The sequence below is a fragment of the Schistocerca americana genome, chromosome 2, assembly GCF_021461395.2.
Source record: "Schistocerca americana isolate TAMUIC-IGC-003095 chromosome 2, iqSchAmer2.1, whole genome shotgun sequence".
Lineage (NCBI taxonomy): Eukaryota > Metazoa > Arthropoda > Insecta > Orthoptera > Acrididae > Schistocerca > Schistocerca americana.
The window spans coordinates 672827639-672843413 of NC_060120.1; the positions used below are offsets into that span (position 1 = coordinate 672827639).

The 15775-nt window shown below is 40.5% G+C and overlaps 1 protein-coding gene across 1 annotated transcript in view; it reads left to right on the top strand.

Moving 5' to 3' along the window:
- LOC124594818 (cyclin-dependent kinase-like 5) overlaps positions 1-15775 on the top strand; it is a 353935-nt gene that overhangs the window by 314379 nt on the left and 23781 nt on the right. The window contains exon 9 of the mRNA XM_047133262.1: positions 4446-4525. Coding sequence (XP_046989218.1) covers positions 4446-4525 — 80 coding nt within the window. The remainder of the gene's footprint in view (positions 1-4445; positions 4526-15775) is intronic.

Here is a 15775-nt window from a genome sequence, read left to right on the forward strand (position 1 = left end):
GTTTGTACTGTTGTGTTGCATAGTATTCAAATAAATACACTACTGGCCATTAAAATTGCTACACCATGAAGATGACATGTTACAAACACGAAATTTAACCAACAGGAAGAAGATGCTGTGATATGCAAATGATTAGCTTTTCAGAGCATTCACACAAGGTTGGCACCAGTGGCGACACCTTCAATGTGCTGACATGAGGAAAGTTTCCAACCGATTTCTCATACACAAACAGCAGTTGACCGGCGTGGCCTGGTGAAATGTTGTTGTGATGCCTCGTGTAAGGGGGAGAAATGCGTACCATCACATTTCTGAATTTGATAAAGGTCGGATTGTAGCCTATCGTGATTGTAGTTTATCGTATCGTGACATTGTTGCTCACGTTGATTGAGATCCAATGACTGTTAGCAGAATATGGAATCAGTGGGTTCAGGAGGTAATACGGAATGCCGTGCTGGATCCCAATGGCCTTGTATCACTAGCCGTCGAGATGGCAGGCATCTTATCCACAGGGCTGTAACGGATTGTGCAGCCACGTCTCGATCCCTGAGTCAACAGACGGGAACGTTTGCAAGACAACAACCATCTCCACGAACAGTTCGACGACGTTTGCAGCAGCGTGGACTATCAGCTCGGAGACCATTGCTGCGGTTACCCTTGATGCTGCATCACAGATAGGAGTGCCTGCAATGGTGTACTCAATGACGAACCTGGGTGCACAAATGGCAAAACGTCATTTTTTTGGATGAATCCAGTTTCTGTTTACAGATGATGATGGTCGCATCCGTGTTTGGCTACATCGCAGTGAACGCACATTGGAAGTGTGTATTCATCGTCGCCATACTGGTGTATCACCCGGTGTGATGGTATGGGGTGCCATTGGTTACACGTCTCGGTCACCTCTTGTTTGCATTGACGGCACTTTGAACAGTGGATGTTACATTTCAGATGTGTTACAACCCATGGCGCTACCATTCATTTGATCCCTGCGAAACACTACATTTCAGCAGGATAATGCACGACCGCATGTTGCACGTCCTGTACAGGCCTTTCTGGATATAGAAAATGTTCGACTGCTGCCCTGGCCAGCACATTCTCCAGATCTCTCACCAATTGAAAACATCTGGTCAATGGTGGCTGAGCAACTGGCTCGTCACAATACGCCAGTCACTACTCTTGATGAACTGTGGTATCGTGTTGAAGCTGCATGGGCAGCTGTACCTGTACACGCCATCTGAGATCTGTTTGACTCAATGCCCAGGTGTATCAAGGCCGTTATTACAGCCAGAGGTGGTTGTTCTGGGTACTGATTTCTCAGGATCTATGCATCCAGATTGCATGAAAATGTAATCACATGTCAGTTTTAGTATAATATATTTTTCCAGTGAATACCTGTTTATCATCTGCATTTCTTCTTGGTGTAGCAATTTTAATGGTCAGTAGTGTATAAGTACAAACAGTTCAACATCCCCCATGCAACCATGTATTTGTAAGTCTCCTGGCATATTTCATATTGTAGAGGGTTGTTAAAAGTACGGTCCATGGAACATGCAAAAAACTAAACTAAACACCTCATTCAACTCTGAATTTATCACTGTACTGTTGAAGCTAATGGAAGCTGTGCCACTGACACATATTGTTTAGTCCAATGAGATGTGTTGACTCAGTACCTGATTTCTCGAGGAATGTTAGTGCAGATTTGGTTTTTAACTGATTCAAAAACTTTGTGATTAAAATAAGGCTTAGAATGCTTGTACAATTTGATCAGTGTTGTTAGTTACTGTTCCACCAGACATCTTAATTGATGAAATATGCTGTCTTATGCAACATAAATTTCTGTTTTGCTACATCAATAACTTTGTTGTCTTCATTTATTTCACTTACTAAGTTTTCGGAATTATTCTTGCATGCTCTTGAATATGTATCTTCATCTACATATGCACTCTGCACTGTACTGTGTACTTAGCATGATATCACATTAGGATTTCTTTCTGTTCCAGTTGCATATGGAGTGTGAGAAGAATGACTGTTGAGATGCTCTAATTAATCTAAATTTATAAGTAGTTTTGTTTAATTCTGCAGTTTCTACTGTGCTGTTACTATAATTTTCATGAAACCTCCTCTATAATAGCTGCTTCATTCCACTTGTTTCTTACCTACAAATTTTTTTCTGTTTGTATAAGCACCTATGTCAACTAGTTCTCCCTTTTGTCCATGTCTATAAGATCAACAATTTTCAGGTAATGAACTTCTTGCTTAATTAATCTGATGTTACTAAACAATTTTGTTTATGATCTAAATTTCTGACTTTCTGCCTGATGAATCTGTTTCTTTCTATCTTTATATTAAGTTTTACTGTGCATCTTGGGAGTCTATGACCATTTGTAATCCAAGTAACATTGGAAACATATTCGTCATTCTTTGATAAATTGTAGTCCACTCAGCTTTTAATGCCATGTGATCCTTATCAAGACATTTTCTACTTCTTTTCTTCTGAAAGAATGTGTTAAAGACAACAAGGTGTTCTTCTCAGAAAATTCTACTGTCACACGACATCTGTTATTTCTTGTGGTGTGTCCAGAATTCTCCATTTAAGAAGTGTTTTTCATTGCTTGCTACTTGTGCATTAAAATTTCCCATTATCATCATATTCTCCATTTAAGAAGTGTTTTTCATTGCTTGCTACTTGTGCATTAAAATTTCCCATTATCATCATATTGTCAACTCTTCTGTCATGTACCAGCTTCTGTAACATTTTTGTGGAGGTACTCCAGTTCTTCATCAGAACGTGAGCATGTTGATGTACTGACTTGAATGCTTTCCATTTAATATCTTTTATTTATTCCTAAATTAAGTGTCTCTATTCTGTCTGAGATTCCTTCAGTATCTGACTATAATACTGTCATTGATTTTCATTTTTACTATATAGCCTACTCTGGAATTTCCTCCTTGCACTATTCCTCTGTTGTGAAACACAGAGCTAATTTTAATTGAATTTGATCTCCATTTTATACCACATTTCTTATAATACTACCTTATTGCATTGCCTGCTATTTAATTCTTCTTCCATCTCCACCAAAATATTTATGTGTATTAAAGTTCTTCAATTTATTTTCCCCAAATGAAAAGTGATAGAAGCAGTTGGGTTTCTAAGATCCATGTTATTGCCCACTGGTCCAAACTTTGTGTAGCAAGATGCAAGCACAGAAGTAGATGGACATGGCCCCTTACATAAAATCATTGTCTTATTTCATGCTAATTATTGTAGTGGCCCCTTATTGTTAGAGGGCCCGCAGAACTGACACGCAAGATGGGTTGCTAACCCCTTTCAGCTGCGCGGAGAGAAACATCGCCAGCAGACAGAAACAGTAACAGACTTTCCAAATGGAACAACTTCGCCAGACAGCATGTGACAGTGTTCCACCAATCAGAACTCATATTACTGATATAGCATTCTGCCAACCTGGCTTTATAAACACTCTCAGACTGTCAGACTGGCAGTATTTACCAACTGCTAGAAACAGCTCCGGCCAGTACTTACGCTGGCCCTAGCCTTGTATTCACTCGCCGTAGTCTTGTAGTAGCACGTTGTATTTTGTAGAGTAGTTTTGGTCAGTATTTTCTTCCATTGTCTTGTTCCCTTATCTGTTTTGCTACCATCGAGTTGTGGGTTTTGTTTGTTTGTTTCTGTGTTTAGAAACTTAGTGTATGTCAAGAAGGTGTTTAATTATAATAAAGCTTGTTGAAATTGACTATTAGTTCTTTCCTGCCAACTGCAGGACATTAAACTAGTCTTTTTCATCTGGTCCAGATCAATGTCATCCCGGAAACTTGAATTTGTCATTGTGGGGGCCTGTAATCCTGCCCGTCTTACATTTTCCTGCAGTGCCTTAAGTGTTTTGTGAGACATGTGGACAGTGTGAAATCTTGGTGGACATAAGCTCACAGCAGTTACAGCCTAGACCTGAGTGTTTCTAAATCTCAGACTGTGGGACCAGAAAAGCAGATCTGTCAACATGGACATCTAAACAACATGTATTCTATCAATCACATTGACAAACCTGCAGCATTAACATTACTTATGGTTTTCTGATAGCTCTCAAAGCCATTATTTTCATTGTGCAATAGTAGTTATCCACTGTCAATAGTAAGTTTAATTCACAGCACAACCACTCTTATTATCATAAATCTCTTTCTAAGAGAATGTATTTGTACACTAAAAGCTGTGTAATCTGATACCGTTTTTCAACTGCAATAGTTTTTGAGAGTTTGTATCATATAGAACAATCTTAGCAGAACATGATAATAATGTGAGGAAAACATTCCTTCATTTCCCTTGAAGTGTAATAGTTTACTGTTAATGCAGTTACATTTGATCTACTTAAGATATTGTCCCCTTGTACTTATTTTTGTGTGGCAGTACTAATCAAATGTGGTTTGTATTACAGCTACTGGCAGTCCAACAAAGGCATCAAAGAAAAAACAGAACCCAACTCATCAAACACCAACAGATGCTTTTATATCACCAGTAAGTATAAATATTATGAAATGAGTACTTAACCATTAGATGTTCTCAAATCCTCAAATAGTAATTTTTTGTCAGTTTTATTGTTGCTATCACCATCCTCATCATTGTTGTTATTATTTTTTCTGACAGAAATGCTTTATGCAAGTTATTGGTGTATTTTTACTGTTTATTCCTATACAGATTGGAGCCTATTGCCCAAGTATTAAGGTCAACTGTCTCTTACAGTTGCCATCGGAGAGAAACATTATACTTGCTGGTTCTGTATGTTTGTAGTGACATTCTTTGGGATAATGCTGGGTAATGTGCACAATGCTGTTTCTAAATGACCTTTGTTCCATCTGTTGTCTCTTTGACAACTTTCTCAATTCAAAATACTGTATTCAGAATGTGCGTGTAGTGTTATTTATGATAAAGAAGATGTAGTTTACTTGGTGAATCAGGCTTATTACATCACATTATTTTGCCTGTTATAATTTTGTGCCACATTAAAAAAAACTAAGTAATTTTCTACTACTATGGGAGAACTGAATTACCACCATTATCACAACTGAAGGCAACACCTTTCGATGTGGCCATCCTTTGGCCCTCGCCATCTGTACCATTTGGCTGCAGTTCATTCCATTTATAACACTTTGTAATATTGTGTCATGGAAGTGCTTCTTGATCTTTTTCCTCAGGATTTTTCTATCCAAGATGTTTTTGATGTGTATAGGTCATTTAGGTAGAACAGCTCACACACATCATATTGGGTTTAGGTGCACCGAGGTGGATGGAGGAACTGTGGCAGTGCAAACAAATTGGTGCCACACAAATATACACTTTACTGCACTGTGTTGTTGTTGTTGTTGTTGTTGTTGTTGTCTTCAGTCGTGAGACTGGTTTGATGCAGCTCTCCATGCTACTCTATCCTGTGCAAGCTGCTTCATCTCCCAGTACCTACTGCAGCCTACATCCTTCTGAATCTGGTTAGTGTATTCATCTCTTGGTCTCCCTCTACGATTTTTACCCTCCACACTGCCCTCCAGTGCCAAATTTGTGACCCCTTGATGCCTCAGAACATGTCCTACCAACCGGTCCCTTCTTCTCGTCAAGTTGTGCCACAAACACCTCTTCTCCCCAATTCTATTCAATACCTCCTCATTGGTTATGTGATCTACCCATCTAATCTTCAGCATTCTTCTGTAGCACCACATTTCGAAAGCTTCTATTCTCTTATTGTCCAAACTATTTATCATCCATGTTTCACTTCCATACATGGCTACACTCCATACAAATACTTACAGAAACGACTTCCTGACACTTAAATCTATACTCGATGTTAACAAATTTCTCTTCTTCAGAAATGCTTTCCTTGCCATTGCCAGTCTACATTTTATATCCTCTCTACTTCGACCATCATGAGTTATTTTCCTCCCCAAGTAGCAAAACTCCTTTACTACTTTAAGTGTCTCATTTTCTAATCTAATTCCCTCAGCATCACTCGATTTAATTCGACTACATTCCATTATCCTCGTTTTGCTTTTGTTGATGTTCATCTTATATCCTCCTTTCAGGACACTCTCCATTCCGTTCAACTGCTCTTCCAAGTCCTTTGCTGTCTCTGACAGAATTACAATGTCATCGGCGAACCTAAACGTTTTTATTTCTTCTCCATGGACTTTAATACCTACACCGAATTTTTCTTTTGTTTCCTTTACTGCTTGCTCAATATACAGATTAAATAACATCAAGGACAGGCTACAACCCTGTCTCACTCCCTTCCCAACAGCTGCTTCCCTTTCATGCCCCTCGACTCTTATAACTGCCATCTGGTTTCTGTACAAATTGTAAATAGCCTTTCGCTCCCAGTATTTTACCCCTTCCACCTTTAGAATTTGAAAGAGAGTATTTTAGTCAACATTGTCAAAAGCTTTCTCTAAGTCTACAAATGCTAGAAATGTAGGTTTGCCTTTTCTTAATCTGTTTTCTAAGATAAGTCATAGGGTCAGTATTGCCTCACGTGTTCCAACATTTCTGCGGAATCCAAACTGATCTTCGCCGAGGTCATCTTCTTCCAGTTTTTCCATTCGTCTGTAACTTTGGGATTGGAATTATTATATTCTTCCTGAAGTCTGAGGGTATTTCGCCTGTCTCATACAGCTTACTCACCAGATGGTAGAGTTTTGTCAGGACTGGCTCTCCCAAGGCCATCAATAGTTCCAATGGAATGTTGTCTACTCCCGGGGCCTTGTTTCGACTCAGGTCTTTCAGTGCTCTATCAAACTCTTCACGCAGTATCGTATCTCCCATTTCATCTTCATCTACATCCTTTTCCATTTCCATAATATTGTCCTCAAGAACATCGCCCTTATATAGACCCTCTATACACTCCTTCCATCTTTCTGCTCTCCCTTCTTTGCTTAGAACTGGGTTTCCATCTGAGCTCTTGATATTCATACAAGTGGCTCTCTTTTCTCCAAAAGTCTCTTTAATTTTCCTGTAGGCAGTATCTATCCTACCCCTCATGAGATAAGTCTCTACATCCTTACATTTGACCTCTAGCCATCCCTGCTTAGCCATTTTGCACTTCCTGTCTATCTCATTTTTGAGACGTTTGTATTCCTTTTTGCCTGCTTCATTTACTGCATTTTTATATTTTCTACTTTCATCAATTAAATTCAATATTTCTTCTGTTACCCAAGGATTTCTACTAGCCCTTGTCTTTTTACCTACTTGATCCTCTGCTGCCTTCACTACTTCATCCCTCAAAGCTACCCATTCCTCTTCTACTGTATTTCTTTCCTCCATTCCTGTCAATTGTTTCCTTATGCTCTCCCTGAAGCTCTGTACAACCTCTGGTTTAGTCAGTTTATCCAGGTCCCATCTCCTTAAATTCCCACCTTTTTGCAGTTTCTTCAGTTTTAATCTACAGTTCATAACTAATAGATTGTGGTCAGAGTCCACATCTGCCCCTGGAAATGTCTTACAATTTAAAACATGGTTCCTAAATCTCTGTCTTACCATTCCATAATCTATCTGTAACCTTTCACTATCACCAGGCTTCTTCCATGTATACAACCTTCTTTTATGATTCTTGAACCAAGTGTTAGCTATGATTAAGTTATGCTCTGTGCAAAATTCTACCAGACGGCTTCCTCTTTCATTTCTATCCCCCAATCCATATTCACCCACTATGTTTCCCTCTCTCCCTTTTCCTACTCTCAAATTCCAGTCACCCATGACTATTAAATTTTTGTCTCCCTTCACTACCTGAATAATTTCTTTTATCTCATCATACACTTCATAAATTTCTTCGTCATCTGTAGAGCTAGTTGGCATATAGACTTGTACTACTGTAGTAGGCATGGGCTTCATGTCCATCTTGGCCACAATAATGCATTCACTATGCTGTTAGTAGTAGTTTACCCGCACTCCTATTTTTTTTTCATTATTAAACCTACTCCAGGATTACCCCTATTTGATTTTGTATTTATAACCCTGTATTCACCTGTATTCCTCCTGCCACTGAACTTTACTAATTCCCACTATATCTAAATTCAGCCTATCCATTTCCCTTTTTAAATTTTCTAACCTACCTGCCTGATTAAGGGATCTGACATTCCACGCTCCGATCCGTAGAACGCCAGTTTTCTTTCTCCTGATAACGACGTCCTCCTGAGTAGTCCCCGCCCGGAGATCTGAATGGGGGCTATTTTACCTCCAGAATATTTTACCGAAGAGGACGCCATCATCATTTAACCATACAGTAAAGCTGGATGCCCTCGAGAAAAATTACGGCTGTAGTTTCCCCTTGCTTTCAGCCGTTCGCAGTACCAGCACAGCAAGGCCGTTTTGGTTAGTGTTACAAGGCCAGATCAGTCAATCATCCAGACTATTGCCCCTGCAACTACTGAAAAGGCTGCTGCCCCTCTTCAGGAACCACACGTTTGTCTGGCCTCTCAACAGATACCCCTCCATTGTGGTTGCACCTACGGTACGGCCATCTGTATTGCTGAGGCACACAAGCCTCCCCACCAACGGCAAGGTCCATGGTTCATGGGGGGAGGTGCACTGTGATACTTAACTAAAATTGTGCAGCAGCTCATTGGATGTGCTTGTGGACAGATACAACGCAGTGGCCTGCCATGGCACGCATTATTGAATACAGTGTCAATAAGACTATGTCTGTCATGGGCACCACACTATCAATCACTGTAGTAAACACTTGTTCCTATGAGAAGGAACTTCGTACTAGAAAAGTCATATGCCAACACCGAACATGACCTGTCTGTTGCCGCCTGTGGCCACTGCTTATCACAACGTGGAAAACCATCTCATTGGTAGCATCGTAGAGGTTGCTGATTGGCCTGCATTGTGGTTGATCGCAAACTCCTCAAAGTGCAACCGGTGGAAACTGTCTCAGCACACCAACTCTCCCCTCCCACAAACTCCTCACCCTTGCTGTGTAGTGTTGGTTGCTGCTATGATGGTGGGAGGGAGGTGTGGATGCAACAAGCGATGAGAGAATGGGAGCCATGTGGTAGATATTGATGAGGCCCTTGCTGCTGCCCTGGAACATCAGCCAAAAACCAAGGCAGGGGGCATACTTCTGCCTTTGACAATGCACTGCAATCTTCATGGTGCTGACCTACAATGGTGTCGTGATGCAGGACGTTGGTCCTCTGGTAAGCCGTGCCGTGGAGTGGACCATCCCTGGAAGATTTCTGTTGTCCACTTGGTGCTGGCTGAAGCATGGTGGTGGTGATGCAGAACCCTGGGCCACTGGATGGAGTGCAGACTGCATCATCTGGGCAGGCAACGAATCTGTAAACAAAGACTCAGTGGCAGGATCAAGCAAATTACAAGAGCAAAGTTGTTTCTGGTGCCAATGCTGCAAATCTCCTGGACCCTGTTCAAGAAACATGGAAATATAAAATGATTTTACAATACTGCTGTGGCCCAGGTCTTCTGTCTGCTGTACAATCTGAAAAAAATTGTTGATTAGCTTTATACGTTGCCTGGGTGGGCAGAGTAGGCTATGACCCCCATTGTAGGTGCAGCAGCTGAAGCAGTGCCTGGTTGCCACCATGGAGCAACTCTGCTGGTGAAGGACCATTGTGGGGCTGTGAGGGTTAAGACAAGAGTAAGAGCAGCAAAACTTGTTCCCATGTGTGATGAGTATGTAGCTTGTCCACCTGCTACCTGCTGTTTGAAAGTGCATGCAAAGTGCTCTGCTTCTCCATTTGATTGAGGATGAAAGGGCACACTGGTGATGTGACAAATGCTGTTGGTTGCACAAATTGAGGTCCATTGTCAGTCACTAGCAGCTGTGGAAGACCTTCAATGCAAAATATGGACTTTAAAGACTGGAGTGTGCAGTGTGTCAGTGTTGAATTCGTGGGTATGACAAAAGGAAAGTTGCTGTATGTGTCAATGACAACCAACCAATGAAAGTTCCAGTAGCATCTAGCAAAGTCCAAATGAATGCCCTGCCAATGCACCTCTGGTTTTGGCCAATCAAAGAAACATTGAGGAGGGCCTGCCTGGTATTCCGCACAAGCATGGCACTACACCATCATCTGTTCCATTCAAGCATCCATGCAGAACCAAGGGCAGTGTCTGCGAGCTAATTGTTTCATGTGGACCATGCCTCAGGGGAACTGGTCCAGAGCATCTAACTCCTGTGTGTTGATGTGACAACATGATGCTTCCAATGTGTCGAAGTCTGCATCTTGTCTGACAGGAAGACACAAGAGCATGTCTGCATTGGCATGCTTGGATGTGGGCCTTAAATTGACTTGTACTGATAATGTGAGAGAATAAGAGCCCATCATTGCAATTTTTGTTCAGTGCAGTTTGGAATAAGCTAGGCTGGGTTGAGAAGTGACTGCAGCATTTTGTGGTCAGTGACTAAGCAGAATTTCTTTCCATACAGGTGTTGGTGAAATTTATTTGCTCCATAAATAATTGCAAGAGCCTCGTTTTTCATCTGCAAATAATTGGTTTGCGCCTTGTTAAGAAGTTTGAGGCAAAAGCTATTACTCTGTCTGCAGAACCAATTCTGTGTGAAAGTACCACACCAGTGCAATATGAGGGTGTATCCCTGACCAAGACAGCTGGTTTGCCAGGATCGAAATGGACCAGGCAATGATTGCTGAGTAAGCATCTCTCAGTTTCTGAAATGCAGTGTCACATTCATGGGACCACACAGAAGGTACATTCTTGTGTCAAAGACAATGTAAGGGCACCGCGATTTGAGATACTTTAAGATTGAAGTGGATGTTGTAGGTCAGCTCCCCTAGTAATGATTGCAGTTCATAGAGATCTCTTGGAGGTTTCAGGTCATGAATAGCCTGCAAGTGCGATTGCATCGGTTGGGCACCTTGGGAATTGATCGCATTACCTAAGTACTCAATTTCCATCTGGAAGAACACACGTGTGTCTTTGTTACATCTGAGGCCTGCCTCTGACAATGCTCTGAACAGGGTACACAAATTACTGAGGTGCACTTTTGTCATGTGGTCTTATACCACAATGTTGTCCAAATAATTTGTACATGAAGGCACAGATGCTGTTAATTGTTCCAGATAGTGTTGAAAGATCACTGGTGCAGACGCACTTCTGAAAGGCAAGTGAAAAAATTTGTAGAGTCCCATGTGTGTGTTAATCACATACACTTCCTCTGATTGTCCATATGATGGAATCTGTCAGTAGGCATCAAACAAATTGATCTGGGAGAAGCAGTGACTCACCCCTAAGTGGTCCATAATCTCATCAGGTTGTGGCATTGGGAATGCATCAGCCACTGTCTGAGGATTCACTGTCACCTTAAAGTCTGGCAGATTCTCAATTTCCCTGAAGTGTTCTTCATGAAAACTGATGGGGATGCCCACAAACTGGCTGTCATGAGTGCAGTGACACCTTTTTCCTGCCACTGTGCTAGTTCCTTTGCAACATGTTCAGGAGTGCAATTGGTACTGTCTAAGCTTTGTAACAGCAGAGCTGTGTGCTGTCTTTCATTGTCACATGAGCAACAAAATTGACAGCTTTACCTAAGCCCTCAGCAAACAAATTTTTAAATTCACCACACAACTGAGCAACATTGCCGCTAAAATCAAACAAAGTAACAGCTAGCACACTGTCTATAATATGCCTTCCAAACAATACAAACAAATCAAGGCCAAAAATATTAGCTGGCAGGAAGGACTACAAGATCCTAATATGTATCTTGTCCTTTATATGCTGTCAGCATAGTTGTGGACTTCTATAAATTGGGGTTGCCAAGCAGATCGTAAGTATTGTGATTTAGCAATGACACTGAAGAACTCGTGTCTAACTGAAACTGAACACTTTGTCTAGCAATAACAAGGTCCACAAAAAGTTTGTTGGAGTAATGTTGCACTGAAGAAACTACTGATTCTTTGTACTGCACAGTTTCACTGTTATGTTCTACTCTAGCATCACAGATTGACTCAGAATGAACAACATGACTTGAAATTTCAAGCTATGTGGGTGTTTGTTCTGAGCAGAACTCTTTCTCATCTGCAGACAAACAGCTTGAATATGCCCATTCTTACCACACACAAAACAAGTCATGCAATGCGAAGCGCACTGGTCACGTGTGAGATTAGAAACAGCGTGGACAAGATTTCACACCAGTAGATTTCTGGCCAGGTTATTTATGTGGCGAGCTGTGGCATACCCGACTGGGTTGCTCTGTGTTTACCTTCAAAGCGAGATGCTTACATTACTGCACCATGTTATTTCTTGAGGCTATGGCATGAATCTACCCTGCTTGAAAATTATCGACTATGCTGTCACACAAGTCTTGAAAGTCAGTAATCTGCAAAACCTATTGCAACATGGGATCAGGGTATGTTAAAATTTGTTAACAGATTCTACTATAAGCTGTGTTTTGAGTAATGGCTTCATCAGTGATCAAGTCACTACAGTATTTTCCACATTCACACTTAAATTTGGACTGTCTTGTGAGCCCCTACAAATCTGTCACCCACTGCTTGTACAGTTGATCTGGTTGTTTTTTGAGCCTAAAGAATTTAAATCTGGCATCCACCACATTGATCTTATCATCATAATATTTGATTTGTTCAGTGCTTGAATAAGCTCCTCATAGCTACCTAGGACTGGCCTCATAGTACTGGTATGGAATAACTTTGCACAAATGCGGTAAACAGTGACACCAATGGTGGAAAGAAGAAAGACTGCTTCACAGTATCGTGAATCTGGTGAGTGGCCAGGTGTGCTTCAAATTGTGGTGAATATTCTGACCAGTCTTTCTTTTCTTCTTCAAATTGTCAAAATAGAGGCAGAAACGAAGGTTGTGCTGCTTGTGGCTGTGCAGCGGGTCATGGAATCTGATTCTGTATCTCTTTAGAGATGAACCCCTTCATCAGTTCTGTAAGCTGGTTCATTGACTTCATCTGCAACTGAAGGACCTAATTTAGTTCGAGTGGTTGTGCTACAGGTGTTTGCATTTATGGTGCCACTAACTGTGAGGCAAGTAAATAAGGGGTCTGGAATGGCGGGGTTGACACGGTAAACAAAAGCTAATACAAACACGCAAGAAATCCTAGAGCTAACTTCTGAACTATGGTAGCACAGCAATTAAATAGAAAAAAATGAAGAGCATCGGTCTGTAACAGAAAATTTCCACAAGCACAAAAAGTTAACAAAACAAGCAAGCAAGGACTAGCAAAGTGACACAGTAAATGCTGCAGCACAGTGAGTTCAGAATTCTAATCACCAGATGATGTGTGTAGGTTGTCTGGGTAGAATGGCTTGTTCTGTATTTGGTTTAGGTGCTCCAAGATGAAGAGAGGGACTGTGACAGTTCAAACAAATTAGTGACACACAAATATACATGTTATTATGCAGTGATACTTAACTAAGGTTGTACAGCAACTTGTTGGATGTGCTTATAAGCAGGTACAACCAGGCAGTGGCCTGTCAAGGTGTGAGTTACTAAATACAATGTCAACAAGACTTTGTCTGTCCTGGGCATCACACAGTCAATCATTGTAGTAAACACTCATCCCTATGTGAAGGCTATAGGCAACTCCACTTGTAGACTAAGTCTCACTGTCTGATATCCACTACAAACTATTGTACGAACTGCAACCCTTGAACTCCATACTAAAACTGTCATACATCAATGCCAAGCATGAGATGTCCGTTGCTGCCTGTAACCACCACTTACTGCAGTGTGGAAGTCCATCTCATTGGTGGCAGTGCAGATGTTGCTGATTGGGCTGTGCTTGTGGCTGGCGGTGAACTTCAAAGTGCCACCTGTGGCGCCAGTTTGAAACTGTCTCAGTGCACTAGCTCTGTTGTGTCCATTGGTGAGGACATAGCAGTTTTTTATGAAGCTGTTATGTGGAATTAGGTGTCCAATTAATTTAGTTTTTCTTCTCTGTATCAAGTCTTTTAAATTGCCATTAGTAATTGTTCACTAGATTTTCATTCAGTCCAGGATGTTTTTGTGGCTCTTCTCTATACCCACATATCTGTTTCTTCTAATTTTTTTTCTTGTTTCAGAAAAGTCCGCCCTTGACTACTGTAACTTAAAATGCTCCAAATATATTGTTAATGAATTTCTTTGTCATTTGTCAAAAAATGTACTTTCCAAGTGGCCAAATTAATTTACCTGCATTAGTGTTTTATTTCTTATCTTAATTTTTGCCCTACTTTGTCTGTTCAGTTTATCTATCATCATCATTTTAGTCCTGTTGGTGTTTATTTTCTGTTTTGTGTTTATCCAGCTCATATGAAATGCAGCTCCATATTACAAACCAATTAAATGAAATAGTAGAATTGAAGCTTGTGATCTCACATTAGCCAACCTTTCTGCCTTTGAAAGTGCTGAATTACTTTGGTTTTTACTCTGTCATGCATTTTGAAAGATTCTGTGGAAGACAAAGTTTTACTTCTAGATGCCCTCTTTGCTACAGTGATATTGATTCCTGTACATTTAGTATGTCCAGGGTGTCTAAAAAGGTACTGAATAACTTCATTGTAATCTAGCATTGCACAAAATAAGGTGTACAAACTGATTTTAGCTTATTTGCAAACCCAAAATATTTTTCTAGTCTGTTTCAAATACACTTTTCTGTAGCAGTTGATATAATCTGCATTCCAGTTCCAACCACACTCCACACAACATAACTGCATCATTTGTAGTGGTTGTATCAATTATACAAATCTTCAAATCAATTATGTTGTTCACAGGCATTTCGAAAACTTTGTTTGAGGAATCTCCATAGGAAGAATTCCAAGAATACAGTGTTGGTTGATGTAGGAGGTCAGGGAATTAAGTCACTTTTCCCACCCCAACATTCTTGAACTCCTACTCTAAAACATCTCACATTCTCTTGGCCCTGTGTGGTGGTGCACCATCTTGTTGGAAAATAGCTTGTGGTTGATGATCAACAAACTGTGGTCAAGCATACAGCTACAGAATGGCAAAATATAATTAAGCTTTTTTCTGAGAAAAATAAGAATGTGATCAAACACACTTTAGGGTTTTCACATACCACTTCCTTTACAATATGTAAATGTTGTGCTGCTGATACCAGGTTTATTTTTGTTTACTGTACCACACATAGTAAAGGAGATATGTGATAAAATGCCACATTCTTCAGAAAATGCCATTATTGTTTAAACACTCAAGAATATCCACAGCAATTGGCATTCATTGACTCATCATTAGGTTTCAGCACCTGAAAAAGTTGCAGATTGTATGGATCTAACTGTAAAGAATTTTTCTAGGATTCGATGGATCATTGCTCTAGAAATCTGGAAGTCCTCCAAGTTTTGTGTAAAGACTGGGGAACTGCACACATCCATTCCATTTCAGTTTAATTTCTCCTTGCTCAGCCAGAATAATGCTTCACATCCACACTTTCTGTGTGCCTGAACTACTGTACCTTTGGTGTATAAATGGCTGTTAGGAAGTTTTCTGTATGTGATTGTCAAATTTCATCTGAATGGAACATTCAACATGCTCTTCATTTTCTAGAACTACTAAGGCAGAAACAATTTGCATATGGTTCCTGATCAGATGCTGTAACGTTTTGGATCGTAAAGTATCTTCTGAAATGCTGTGTACTTCTTGTTGTTCTGATCATGTGTCTTACCAAGTTCTTCTGGACCTGGCAGGCTGGTATACTACAACAAGTAAAATTATATGAGACCCTAGTGGCAGCTTGGACATCAGTGTTTGGTGAAACAACATTGGGAACAGTGGACTGAAAG